Source organism: Myotis yumanensis, unplaced genomic scaffold (assembly GCF_028538775.1).
Source record: "Myotis yumanensis isolate MYYU_CA2020_CCGP unplaced genomic scaffold, mMyoYum1.0.hap1 SCAF_15, whole genome shotgun sequence".
In the NCBI taxonomy this organism is placed as follows: Eukaryota; Metazoa; Chordata; class Mammalia; order Chiroptera; family Vespertilionidae; genus Myotis; species Myotis yumanensis.
The window spans coordinates 50,238,146-50,253,012 of NW_027223766.1; the positions used below are offsets into that span (position 1 = coordinate 50,238,146).

The 14,867-nt window shown below is 41.2% G+C and overlaps 1 protein-coding gene across 2 annotated transcripts in view; it reads left to right on the forward strand.

The window, feature by feature from the left end:
- EFR3A (EFR3 homolog A) overlaps positions 1-14,712 on the forward strand; it is a 60,532-nt gene extending 45,820 nt beyond the window's left edge. For both annotated transcript variants that reach the window (XM_070392351.1, XM_070392350.1), the window contains exons 18-23: positions 109-236; positions 4,879-4,970; positions 9,586-9,634; positions 10,901-11,004; positions 11,505-11,554; positions 11,937-14,712. In XM_070392351.1, the coding sequence (XP_070248452.1) occupies positions 109-236; positions 4,879-4,970; positions 9,586-9,634; positions 10,901-11,004; positions 11,505-11,554; positions 11,937-12,042 (529 nt within the window). In that variant the 3' untranslated portion in view covers positions 12,043-14,712. The remainder of the gene's footprint in view (positions 1-108; positions 237-4,878; positions 4,971-9,585; positions 9,635-10,900; positions 11,005-11,504; positions 11,555-11,936) is intronic.
- The last annotated feature ends 155 nt before the right edge of the window (positions 14,713-14,867 follow it).

Sequence of the window (14,867 nt, forward strand, 5' to 3'; positions counted from 1 at the left end):
AGTTCATTTATAATATTTAGGCTTTGACCTGGAATGTTTGAATGATAACTTATTTTTACTCGGTAATTTAAATAACACTGAATTACTTTTGTTTGCTCAATCTGACAGGCTTCCAAAATCTTTGGAGAAACATGACAAAAGTTTGTACTTTTTGACCAACAAGATTGCAGAGTCACTAGGTGGAAGTGGCTATAGTGTTGAGAGATTGTCAGTGCCATATGTACCACAAGTCACAGGTGAGTGGAGGCTGATTAGAACTCTCATTCTAACGATATGTTTCAGTAACTTTTCCACTCTCAGTTAGCAATGAAAATAGTTTGTATATTTACTGTACCACAGCTTTACAAATGCTCAAGGATGGTTACTTGTATTTTTCTATTTTCCTCTTGAAAACTTAATAAGTCTCTAAAGGTATATACAGGGATGAGCAAAAGTAAGTTTACCGTTATAAGTATGCTAAACTGTTATTCTTTTATTATTATTTATTAATTATTGTATTATTATTAACCTACTTTTGCCCACCCCTATATGTGATTTTATCATGAACAGATTTCATCTTCAAGTGATTATTTTAGTTGCACTAAATAATAATATACTTTAAACAAAGAAGGAAAGTGAGATCTTTCCTCATTAACCAATGTTATGTTTAACTTATGGAAATGGGAAATGGGTGAAAATTGTTTAATTAGTTAATTGTGTTTATTGAGCTTAATGAATTAGGCAACTTTTGTCATGTGAAAGAGTACAGATCATTTGCTGTGCAAAGAAGTCTCAAACGTTGTGAGTTAACAATATGCTTTCTTCTATGCACTATTTATTTCCTCTGTTGTCATTCACCACAGTAATTCTGCAGTGCTTCATGGCAAAACTGCATAGTGTCTTACAGTCGATTTTTACTTTAGATACTAAAACCAAACAATATCTTCCGCCTTCATTTTCACGTGGTGATTATATAAATATTAAATTTGGTAGAACTAGTTCTTCCTTTGGGGAAACCTCTGTTGTATAAGAGAACTGTTTGAGTTCAGTTAGGTGGTTTTATGGAATAATCACTAAAGGTAGCACAATCTTTATAAATACTTATCTTTTTGTATAATGTAGATCCAAAATACATACATTTATTACGAAGATAGTTGTTCGTAGCATCTGAGATGTTAGTGAATTCTTTTGCATTTTATTTTATATTCTGTGCTATACAAGATTTTATTCTGCATGAGTTCCTTGGGGAAATAAAAATGCTAAGAATAAAACATTAGTAGAGCATTGTAATTTAAAAGACTTTTAAAATATTTCATTCTTATTGTGTGGCTTTAGCTTTCTTTCCTTCAGGCAAAAACCCTCCTAAGCCCAGGCACAAGTACGAAGGTAAACCCAGCGTCGGTCTGGCTGCCCTTCCCCCATCCTGTAGGAGAGTAGCTTAATCAGACATGCCTTTTAGAGCGGGACCGGTGCCTGCGCACCTTCCACACCTACAAGTTCCCTTATGATTTCGCTCTGCCTCCCCATAGCCGTAGTTAATTTGCACTGCTTCTTTCCTTCGACCCTGATCCTTTAACTCTTAACAGTTTTTAGTGAACATTCTGGTGCTTTTTTTTTAAACAGGTGGTTTGTTCTTTTCATTTCTTCCCACCCCTGAAAAAAGATGTATTCCTTTCTTAATGCCTCTCTATCACTGACTGGAAGAATTCTGAACATTTCAATACTTGGTTATATAATGCAGCAGTCGGAGTGCGAGTGCTCTGATTTGTAAAGATGGGTGGTGTACAGCAGCCTGTGGTGCGTGTGCCCTGCCTCAGTGCACAATACATGCTTCTCGTGAGACAATCAGTCAGGCATTGTGTTTTCCTTTGGCTCTATAACCATCAGGTGATAATTTTGAAAATTAAGGGGCTTAAGAACATCATTCTGAAGAAAAAAAAGCAAAACACATTTAGTTTGTTGTGTGACATAGATGTGTGTGTGTGTGTGTGTGTGTGTGTTTATTGGAGGTAGATACAGAAATAGATATACATATATACACTGCCATCATCATGATAGCAGCTGCCATTTATTAGGCACCTGCTGTGTGCTAGGCACTGTGATGTGTACTTCATGTTCACTTATTTATTTAACCTTTAAAATAGTTCAGTGAGGGAGGTAGCATTATATTTGTTTACAAATGAGGATAGGAAGGCTGAAATTAAACAACTTGGTTATTACTTTTTATTCCATGATTTTTGCTTGGTTTTTATTCTATAAATAAAGAGGTTGCCGAAAGTAAGTTTACAGTTGTGAGTAATGCAGAACACAGTTTATTCTTACATTATAATTTATTAGTTATTTATTTATATTTATTTCTTTGTATTTTAACTATAAGCCTACTTTTGCCCCACCCTGTATGCATTAACTCTGTGGAATTTTGCGCTTTTCTATAGGACCAAAACATACCTTTGTAAGTAATACAGGCATTAAACTGTGACATTTTGAGTTTTGTGAAGATAAGTTATTTGTGAAAGTTTATTCCCCCAGTTAGCTCTTTAATAGAATCTGAGTAGTATTGTAGCCCAAGTCGCATTTATGATTTAGTGTATACAATTTGAAGACAGTTTCTATATCTAACTTTTAAATAGCCACAGAAAGTTCCATGTAATGTAGTTCTGTGCCACTTGCATGCAGACTCCTTTCTCCCTTAACCGTCTGGGTCAAGTGTGTACGTTACGTGTGGGTGCACCAGGTGGCAGCAGAGCAGCACAGGAGGAGTGAGGCGCATCTCTAAGTATTGGTTCTGAAATCCTGCTCCTGTTCAAACCTGATGATACAGGAGGGAGGGGATGGAAAATGGAAGAGACACAGCCAGCAGTGTCTGGGACTGCCCCAGCCCCCTTGGGGGAAGGGAAGCAAACGTCTCCCAGGCTGTGTGCTCTGGAGCCGGAGGGCAGGGCGGTCCAGGAGGGGGCGAGGCTGCATCTAGCAGGCATGGCAGGCAGCGCAGAAACAGACACTCTGATTTAGGAACAGTATGTTTGTGCAGATGGACAAGGTGCCGGCTGGGCACCTAGGCTTGCTGCAGCCCTGTAAGCAGATGACTATACAGGTCAGACGCTCGAGGATATGTGTATGATTTCCCATTAAAGTTTATTTCCTTTCCTTTTAAAACTTTGACTCTTTTTCTGTCTCCTCAATGCTTCCCTTCTGTTCTCACTGATTTTGCCCCCACTGATCCCTTTCCTGCCCGTCCCTCTCTTTCCCTCTGTCTTAGGTTTCAGTTTGACTCTCTCTGCAACCCCCAGCCATCGTATGTCAAGCGAGGCATTCTTCTCGTGCTCTTGGTGAAGTAGGCTGTGTGTCGCTCAGTTTGCGTTCTAGTGAGACCTTGGACATTGGCCTGCTTGGAGGGTACAAGCAAGTTGGCATGATGATCACATACTATTTTGTAGCGGTTCCATTATATTTGCTAATTTATATCAAAGCGCATGATCATGGAGGAGATACAGAAAGAATGCAGTGTCTTAGGTGAGCTCGCCACTAGCCGGCAGTAAAACAGTGACCCGAAAACTCGCAGAACTCGGTGCAGGAGCAGTTGTCACGTGGAGCAGGTGCTGGTTCCATCCCTCGGCCTTCATAGAGCAGAACCGAGTGACTCCTGCGTGACAGACCCAGATCCGTCGGTCACTGCATTTCTGGAATTGGGGGGAGATGAGACACTAACTCCGTGTCTGCAGTACAAGGCCCGGTGCGGGTGGAAGGTGACAGTGACTGAAGGGAAGACCAGTCCTAACTGAGAGTAAATTTCTGTGGCTAGAAGAAAGAGGGGTACGTGATAGTTAAGGTTTTTAAGGAAGTGATATATGTGATTAGGCCTGAAAGATACGAATCTTTGGGGGGGGGGGGGGGGGGGCGGGCGTCCAGGGCAGGGAATGAAGAGTTCCAGGAGAGGTCTCTGTCTGTAGGAAGGTGTGGAAGGCAGGTGAGCTAACAAGACTCAGGTTGTAGGAAAGGCACTCGCGCTTGAACACTAGATCAGTCAGGAGCAGCGGCAGTTACTATGTAAGATCTGACGACAGGCCCAGAGCGCCTTTTTAATTCATCAGGAGAGGAGTAGAATTGCTTGGAGAGCAATGTGGTCAGTGCTTTAAACAGCTGGTATCGTGATGGAGGCATATAGGGACAACTGTACAAAGGTCTGTTCTCAGTCGGACGGACTGGGTCGGTGGTTCTCAGTGAGTGATTTTCCCCATCCCAGGGGACACTTACCAGTCCGGAGGCATGTTTAGTTATCACCATTCGGACAGGCCTACTGCATCGAGTGGTGGACACTAGGGGTGCTGCTGACCATCCTGCAGTGCACTGACAGGTCCTACAGGTTCCCTGGCCTAATATGCCAGCAGTGCCACGGTGAAGAACGCTGCCCAAGTTAGGCTGTGATGGCACAATCGCAGCTCCTTACTGGTTTGAAACAGGAAAAAAATTTCCTTGGTGCTCAGATTATAACTGGGTATCTTCCATATAATTGCAGTCCTACTGTGTGCCCAGAAAAAGAGTCAACTACCAAATTCGATTAGTGGCATCAATCACTACCTTGGAAGGCAACCCGAGGGAGAGGTGGTCAGTAAGAGAGTAACTGGTTCATTATCCTCGCCGCCTCTAGTCCTTCACTCTTCCCCCTCGGGAATGAAACCACGGATAATCAACGTGGGACTAGGAAGCTAGAATGGCGCAGGCTGTAAATGGCTGCATCACAAAATGTGTGGGTCTGAGAACACGGTGCCTTGTATATTTAGAAAAAGCAAAAAAAACACTGTCTTAATTGTCTGAAGTGTTTTGAAACCTGAAGCATGTTGTTTATAAATGACACACCATTTCTTGCTGGCATATAACAGGGGCCTTTTTTTTTTTTAGATGAAGATCGACTTTCTAGAAGAAAAAGTATCGTGGACACCGTGTCCATTCAGGTGGATATTCTACCCGGCAGCCTCCCTTCGGACGATGTGGTGAGTTGCTGACAGTTTGTGCTCAGTGCTGTCTTGGGATAGACATCAATTTAAAAGAATTTTTTGCCCTCCATGCTTTCAAATAGGAGCTAATGTAACTCTAATTATCCCCAAATCAGCAGTTTTTATTGTAGTAGAAATTAATCTGATTCAGCCTGGAACTTACTTATAATTTATTTTACTAAACTCATTTTGGCTATTTATAAAGATACATAATGTAACATGTATGATATTAGGGTTTACAATGTAATTTAGTGTAATAACAGGAACTGAAAACAGAACCAAGTAAGATTTTTTTATAAGAAAGAAATGTCACTTAAGACCTATCATTAAATTAGGAGGCCTCTAGATCCTGTTTTTAAAGATTTATGAAACACAAATTATGAGAATAAATGGAGATAGATACTTCAGATGCTCACAACTTTAAAACTTTCAAAACTTCTTCTGTGAGGGACTTTTTTTTTAATCACTTTAGATAGTAAGTGTAATGAGCATAGCGTTGGTGAGGCTCTCTCGCTGACCTGTGTCTTTAAGGGCTGGGCCTCACCTCACCCCTCAGAGATGTAACGCTCTCCTCCTGTCTCACTAGCGCACGAGAGTGTAACCTCCCTCCCGAGTGGTAGGAAGAAGCGCAGCCGCACTCTCTGGACTTACCACACAGTCACCAGAGACTTTTTGATAGTCGGGTAGAAGTGCCGCAATGCCAGCATGCCAAGTCAGCCTCCTCCTTGGCTTATCCATTGTTTGCCTTCCTAGGTACTTCATGTTTCTCATGTGTACAGTATAAATCATTAAAAGAATATCCATCTAAGAAAAGGGGAAGGAAGTTGTCTGAATTCATGCTTTCTCAGCCTCCTCTCTCGTCCCCCCTCGGTCCCCGCCAGTTAATTTGTCCTCAAGAATTCAAACAGTTTGGGGGCCAGGGCACAGTTGACTGACATGCATCTTCTGTGCTGTTCATCTCCCATCGGGTAGAACTGATCCATTTTATTTTATTAAGAAATTGTCTGCAGAGCATCGCGAGGCAGTTAGTGCTCCTTGTGGAACGTGGGGCTCTGAGATTGGCTGAAAGTTTCTTGCCAATTTAAGGCTCCAGAAAAATCATCTTCCCAAACTCACCTCTTCTGAGCCATTTTAATTTCTTTCTCCTTGCTGGTGAGGAGGGTATCTTGCTCGCTCTGTCTTGTAATGATTTTGAATTTGATGCTGTTACATTTTGAGGGAAGAAAATCATCTTAAGCCTTAGTTTATACAGTTTATTTTGCCAAGAGTATAATTTATTTTATTGACTGGTATTACTCCATTTTCCTTTTGTTAACTGTATTTCTTTCTTTTAAAGATACATATAAAGCCCTTCAAACTGTTACAAACAGTCCTTTTTTGAGAAAATGAACTGAAAAGACATTTGCATAAAGACTTAAGGTCGAGGGAAGATTCTTGAACATGAACTTTACATTAATCCATTAATATATTTCTTAACTTGTTAAAGAGCCTTCTTTATTGTAAGTCCAAAGTCAAACATGCCTCCCACTGAGCATTTGAAAAGTTAAGTAAACTGTTTACTAAAAGATGTCCTTGAGCTGGTTGGAGTTTCAAACCCATTGACCGTTATGGAATCTGATTTGCATATTAGGAATGATTGTTCAAATACCAGGAGACAAAAGAAATTACCTTCTAGGCTAGAACTAATTACATGGTGAGGGTAGGAGAGATTTGGGTCAGTTAAGTATTCACCAGTTAATGGTGTAGCAAAATATCAAACCATGAACAAGTACATTAGCTAATAGTGGATCAGTTAAGAAAATTGCTCATTTAAAAACAGTACTGTAATATTTGATCAAAATTATTTGAAATTTTACATACATAATCTCAGTTAGTCTTCAGATCTAACTAATATCTGCTTTTAGGTTTATAACTTAAAAACAAAGTCAGAAGATTGTTTAGATGGAGATCATAGCAAGCTTGTGTCTTCTCTAGATACAACTCTAATTGTCACTATAGTCTGTTGAAATATCTGGTCCACTTGAGGTATGTCAGTTCCAACATTTGCTATTCAAACCTTAGCTTACTGTGAATCGCTTTTCTAAAAATTGCCTTATATATCGGTATATACATACGTTAACTTTTTCTAAAACTCTTTAATTATTTCAAAAAGATAAATGGCTAAAATGTAATGGAGGCGTGCCTGCCTCCTGAGATAAAATTACCAGTTGAGTAATAGATTCAAGTGCTACAGGCATGAGTTTTGACCTCTAGTGCTCTCTCTCAGCACTGTAGGCATGACCTTTGACCTCTAGTGTTCTCTGAGCACTGTAGACATGACCTTTGACGTCTGGTGTTCTCTCTGAGCACTGTAGGCATGATTTCAATGCATACTGGATGTGAGATTCGAATCACCACTCATTCTTCTCTAAGAGGTGTGGTAGTCAGTGCTTAATTATTTGGGGGAATGGATGAGAGGGTATGTATACTCACTTTTTCTTTGTACAAAATTAAGCAACAGTTGGCTGAACAGGATTATTGTGTATTCTAGGACAAATAACAGATCTGTTTTATACTGGTACATGTATACTCTTGCCTTTTTCCCAATTATAACTGAAGATTCCTGCATGTGTGCTAACAAACAATGATCCTAAGGTCAGCAACAGTGGTCAGGGCCTGCTGTGCCGGGTGCCACACAATTACTGAAGTGCCCATGGAAGTGACCTAGAACTGATTGAAAAAAGATGAATTGCAGATTTTATGCAGGCCCAAGGGTGTTGTACAGTCTAGGTCAGAGTTATAGATCACACATGAGGCAAAAGTCATACGTAAGAGGAACTGGAAACTCTTCGGGGATGGTGCCTTTGCCCTGTTTTTCCGTGACTCCAGCACGCCAGGTAGAGTTGGAGCAGATTCTAGTTTAGCTGAGCACCAAGTGGAGTAGCTGGCTTGTTTTTAGCAGCTCCATTGTATGAAACATATGAATCATTAAACACTATTATAAACCAATTTTTTAAAAATAGGGTTCATAAAAGGGAATCTGGGGAAACAAGGTTGAAGACAAATTATAGAAGGTTTTTATTACCAGCCTTAGGGCTTTGCATGTAGTTGGGTAGGAAGCAGGGAAACACTGAAATTCAGGTAGTCATTTCAGAGCTGTGCCGCACACAGTGACTGAGACACGTGACTGGAGGGGGGGAGCCTTGCAGTCGCCTGGACAGAGCTCTGAGGACCTGGAGCGGCCAGGCCGGGGATGAAGAGGAGGGTCGGGGGCAGGAGGACCCTGTGCTGAAGGCAGAGCAAGTTAGACTGAGAGCCAGTTAGAGAAAGGAGGTTACCAAAAGGGACAGGGGCAGGACGACTTGGTTTAGATGCTGAGAGACAGTCATCGTGACCTGAAATAAAGACAATAACCACCAGGGAAGAGGATCTGTTAAGTAAAGCACGCTGGCTTCTCACCTGTCCAGATGGAACAGGTAGTAAGTGAAGTCCCCGGTGTTCTTTCTCCTGGGCTGTGGTGGTTGGTCAGAAGTCTCATCCTCTTAACCAGTTACAAGAACCACCGTTTTGTTTTTCTCATTGAGGTACTAGATTGCTTCTAGATACAAATACTTGACCAGCCAGAGCCTAATCTTATATATCTGCTCCAGACATCTAGAACAGAGCCACCGGAGACCCCAAGTTTAATGTGACTTCAGCTACAACTCTGAGCCTCAGTAGGAAGCCGAGGCAGTGGAGCTGTGCTGCTTGGCTTCCGCTCAAGCCTTTGCATTGCAGCCGCGCAGGTGCAGAGCGCGCAGGCTTCCGCTCTCCTTAGTCTCGCTGCCTTAGACTTAGCAAAGGAAGCTCATGAGCTAAAATTAGGGATGACCAGAGCTCAGGCAAGTACTCACATCCCATTTCTTCATTTCCATTCAGAGATAACGTAGTTGCTGGATCTACTATCCCTCCTGAAAACAATCCTTCCTGAAGCGTGCTGGCACCACCGAGTGTTACTGACCTTCATCATAAAGCACTTTCTGCACATCTCCGAACGCTAGGGAGACGTGGGAGCCCCAGTCAGAGGGGGTTTCTGGAGCATAAGACTTGGTGGTGGGCCTTGGAAGACCCAGAACGTGGTCATTTAAGCTGTCGGTGAATTGTTCTCACTGAACACTTCCCAAAGTAGGGATTCTTGCTTTTAAACTATTTACAGTTTTAGATTATTTTATTTTCGCTTTGTAAACAGTATGAGGTGCCGAAACTTATAGAGACTATAGAGAACTCATTTCTCACTGGTTACATGGCTGAGACAGCGCGTAACCTCTGCCGGGGGTGCTTGCAAGCACTGTCCCTATGAAGCCGTTCCGTCGGGGGGCTCCGGTCTCGTTGCACTTCCCCCACTGCAGCTTGGTTCTACTCAGCGCTGCTTGGGGGCCCAGGATGTACATCCGGCCAGCCCAGTGATAGCCTGTAGACTTGTTTGGGAACCCCTAAAGTACACCATTGTCACATTTGTGGAGTATAATTACAAATCACGCCAACACAGAGAAGAAAAAATCTTGTAAAAGCTCTTCTATTACTTGTAACTGTATGAAAGTATTATTTATATCGACCTTTCTTAACTATTTTACTTAAAATCCCTTTTCTCTAGGTTAGTAACACTGAAGAAATTACCTTTGAAGCATTAAAGAAAGCAATTGGTGAGATTTTTTGTACTCATTAACTCCCCCAGTATTTTGATAGTTTATCTTTATCTTAGTACATGTTTATATGCTGATTTCTGTATAAATGTGTAATTGATTTCTTTAGTTACGTTCTTTAGGTTTTTACAATTATAAAAAATGAGAGTAATACTTTATACCAAGATAAGTGAAGACCACAGAGTCAGTCCAACCTGGTGTGAAATTTGGCTGCAGCATTTTTAGCTGTGTGATCTCGGGAGAAGGTTAATTTCCTGCCTGGTGTTTTCATTGATGACATAGCAGGGATTAACATGACACTGTCGTGCCTGCTGACACTCTCACCCGTGGCAAACTCACTTCTCATTGTACTTCTATGTGCCTGTTAAAAACCACTCTGTTTACTTCTCCCAGCACTTCTCAGAGTTTTCATCCCATTTCTCATAAGTTCGTGCAGCCTGCATGCTGGCCAACAAATAAGGGTGGCATTAGAATGCACTGTAATATGCTTGCACAATTCTAGAAAAGTCTGTCTATACCAAGGAAAATAATGATCTGTGACAAGGTAGACATTTGTTATTTTACTGTATCGCAAACTTTGGCTAGACCATACATCATCTTCAGATAAAAACCCGCTTTCCTTGCCCTAACCGGTTTGGCTCAGTGGATAGAGCGTCGGCCTACGGACTGAAAGGTCCCAGGTTCGATTCTGGTCAAGGGCATGTACCTGGGTTGCGTGCACATCCCCAGTAGGGGGTGTGCAGGAGGCAGCTGGTCGATGTTTCTAACTCTCTATCCCTCTCCCTCTCTGTAAAAAATCAATAAAATATTTAAATATATATATATAAAAAAAAAAACAACCCGCTTTCCGGATTGTGGGCGATAAATGGGAAAGGCCAAGCAGAGTGGTCTGTACTGTGCATTCGGTAGCCAGTTGAGCAGGTGCCTCCAGCGCCTCGTATGTGCCAGTGCGTGGCTATTGAGAGAAGATTCCTCCTTCGGGAAGGAAGCGGTCGTGCTCTGCTGTTTCGGTGGCCAACAGAGCTTGTCTATGAAAAGGGGCCTGTGTAGTTTGAACCCTGAGATTTAAAAACATTTTTCATAAGTGTTGCTTTCTAGTCTTAACTAAGACATTTCAAAGCATGTTACACCTTTTGCTTTTTTCCTTATAAAAGTAATATTATAACTTGTTTCTTTTTGGTTTTGAGATCATTTACTCTTATGGTCATTGGAAGGGTCCCTGAAATTCTGTGTTGCTTTAACGGGTCTCTGTAAACATGTACATAGATACCAATGGAATGGAAGAGCAGGAAAAGGAGAAGAGGCGTCTGGTGATAGAGAAATTCCAGAAAGCACCTTTTGAAGAAATAGCAGCACAGTGTGAATCCAAAGTGAGTGACTAAATGCTGAAGGGGCAGGGGTGGAGTGTGATTTGGGGGAAACTTTCTTGGTAATTGGTTGGTAGGCTCCATGTTTAGACGAATCAGCAGAAGACAAGGTGATGTATCAGACAGGGACCGAAACTTCAACGCTTAGATAGCTGTGAAGCTAAACAGTTTCTTAGTGTCACAGAAGCTGATGGAAATGAGAGATCCCAAGCTGCATGTTAAAGATTGGTGTGGCTTTGATACTTTTTTTTGCAGTGGTTTTCAATGCTTTTGCTGTGGGTGATTTTGTGTGTCTATTGGTTTGTTTTTACCAGTGAGACTAGGAAAGGAGTAAAAGAGAAACTTTATATTATATGAGACAAACAAAACCAAAATATTACAGCATTCTGCACCATCAGCTTCATAGTTACAGTTATGCTTTGTCTTTAAAATTGCATTTGTATTATTACATATGGGTATTTGGAAAACAGTAAATCATTCTTAACATTTTTTTTCTTTTATAGGCAAATTTGCTTCATGATAGACTTACTCAAATACTGGAACTCACCATACGGTAAGGGTTGTTACAACAGCAATACAACAACAACAAAATAGGAACGGTTAGCCCCTGTAAACTTGTAGCTGATTATGTTTAAGTAATTACGTTTTTCATTTAGGATAAACGAGAGGTCATACAGTACCTTGTCTTGGTAGGCATTGTCTTCGCTAGCCAGTCTGTTCCCATTTCTTGTCCAGGTGGCTCTGGCTTTTCTAGTTGTCCTTTAGCATGTCCCTAGAAGGACAGCGGGTGCTTTGGAAGACTTGCACTCGAATGCTATGTTGAACCAGGTACATTTCTCCTCAATTCCTCACCGGCTGGGGCAGTAGCAGTTAGGACGCTCTGTGACGGGAAGTGCATCTAAGTCACTGTTGACAATGCCCTTCTTCTCTTCCAGTCCTCCTCCCAGCCCGTCGGGAACACTGACCATTACCTCTGGGCATGCCCAGTACCAGTCTGTCCCCGTCTATGAGATGAAGTTTCCTGACCTATGTGTGTACTGAGTGGCTCAGGAAGACCTCAGCATAGAATGTCAAAGCCTGGGAATGCAGGCCGGGCTCTTTACATCTATAACACACTTCTTGAAAACAGCGGTGGAACGTACATTTGACCAAATGCTTGTTATACCATACTAGAAATTTTGAAACTATATGTGATTTCAAGTACTTTTGAAGATAGATTTATGCCATATTAATTTCTTTTGAGGTTCCTATTGGCTTTAAAGTTTAGCATGTATTGGTCTCAATATTATTTCATTGTTAAACAGTATATTTTAAACTCTTCTCAAACATTTTTTTTTTTTTTTTGAAAATTAGGCTTTCGAGGGTTGAAAGATGTATGAAGTGTCTCTTGTATTTCTTAAACATCTACACAACTGTTTAGGATTTTTGCTTTAGTTTTGGTTATCTGCAAAAGCAAAAACATGCCAGTACGCTAGTCCTGGGCTGCTGACTGCCCTGAGGCTTTTGTTCCTGTGTTTCCGATGTTGCGACAGGCGTCTCTTCGTTCACTTACCGGGATGCGTGCGATAGGCGTTCCTCCGCTTGTTTATGGTAGTGATGTTTGTTGAATAACATGCCTAGAATCTGACCCTAAAATCAGTCGCCATACTTTAAAGTGTCTGGTTCTTGTAATACTGTATTTCCTGCCGAGAGAGTGATCATTCTACATGGGAGGCTTAGAGCTTGCTCTCCAGATACCGAACTGTGCAATATTTTTTACATCATAAGATGTATTAGTTTACAGACTGTGCTTTGAAATTATAGTAGTATTTTGCTGTGGCTCAATTAATTAAATGAGATATATATATATATTTAGTATAAAAAAGACATTTAAAACAGTTACTAGTTCATCTGTGAAGAGTACACATTTTGATTTTTATTAAGAGCACATTAATTTACATTTTTATATTGTTCATTGTTTTTAATCATCATAGTCAGAAAATTACCAAAACAGACTTTAATATGTAGGATTTGAACTGTAGCTTGTATGCATTTGTGTTCAAGGTTTGTTATATTACATATGCGTTTAGGGTTTGTTATATTACATTTAACGGGTGCCTATGGTTTTAGCAATCAAGTGTGCTAAGGATTGTCAGTGTAAGTTCTGTCGGTTTAAGCCACGCGGGTGATGTGTACTCACCTGCCGACCGACCCATGGTATCGTCTTAAAGCCACATACATTTCAGTCCACTACACGGCAAAATGAACAATTGTCTTTGCAAGTCTTACAACATCCTCCTAGGACATTTATATAACATAACTTGTTTATAGTTCTACCTTTTTTATTTTATTTCTTTTTACATAAAAAATACACATATTAAAAATTGTGACTGAAAAACCAGTTTTGGTTTTGGCTTTTGTTTGTAAAATTGCAGTGAAGAGCGGCATGCTACACCTTTGGTTTATGATTATCTGGGCACATGTAGTAGAAACAGAAAAAGTAAAGAAGCATGCTCAAATTTTTTTCAACATCTGAACCAAAGTACAGCATCTTAAAGCACTTTGCAAGAGATAGAAGTCATTGAACCTCTAAAACGACACGCGACGTCCTGGCCGCTGTAGTACGTGTCCATGAAGAAGCCCTAGTTTTCTGCGTAACAGTGCGGTCACCGAGGGCGTCGTGATCCTATAGCAGCTGTCACTGTATTTGCCTCTTGATCAGCTAAAATGCGTCACCATTTAAGAAGCCAAATTTTGTGTCTTTTTAATTTTCTTTTTTTCTTCTGTATTTTTAAAGAAGGATCTTAATTGTTGACAGTGCATTTGAAAGTCAGAGCAGGGGGACATGCAGAAACAATCCCCATCCACTCGGTGTCACTTCCCAGGTGAGCACTGTGTGCTTCTGTGTGGGAGCGTGTCATGTGAGAGCTAGGAAAGGAAGACATGTACTCGTTTGCACTCCTGCTCCAAGGATCCCAGGTCTCGGCATGGTCGGTGCATGTTGCATGGACAGGACAACCACTTCCGTTCATGCTTATCGCCTTCTCCTGGTCTGTGTGTAAACTGTTGAGCTGGGTTCTGTAGGGGTTTTGTTTTCTTTTGTTTTGAAATCACAGTAGCCTTCTGTGTGCCCTCGGTTAGTGAGCTGGTCTTGTTGCCGAGGATTCCCTGGAAGCGGGTCTGCCCTGTGGCCTGTGCCTTCAGGAGCTCCTGCGGGGGGGTGCGTACTGTGTTGTAGCTGGGCCTGCGACAGCGAGTGTGGGATTGCTTGAAGGACACTGTATGGCTATATTTTTGTAGATACTGAAAATTCTTATAAACTGTTATCACTTTTTTGCTGTAGACAGTTGCTTATATCATATTTTCTTGACATTGAATAGTTAACATTTAAATGTTCCTCCTATGCTTGTGTTGTCTTTGCTCAAAGTTCGTTGTCATTGAAGTTAGTCAGACACGTGTGCACGCGCACACGCACACACAGGCACATATACATGCGCACACGCACACGTACGCACCCTTAATAATTCTGAACCCATTCTCTTTTACAGTAATGCCACACTTTACCAGCGGTTAACTTCCCTCCTCAGAATAGCCCTTCTCTTCCTGTCTGAAAATGGAACTCGTTTGTTTTATTCATGACAATATATGTTGTCAGTGTAACGAAGTGAGCTTTTTGAAATGTAAAAATCCACTCTGCAATTCATATGTGAGCAATAAAACAAAATCAAAATATTGGTGCCTAAGTACATTTTTATAATGGCTATTTTTACATTTACTAAATACGTTTATTCAATATGTTGCTGTAGCTAAAATGAGAATTTTTAGTGAAAGTCAGGTTGCTGAGTGGATTCCTCCTCACACCCACTGGGAGTCTCAGACCTGGGAGT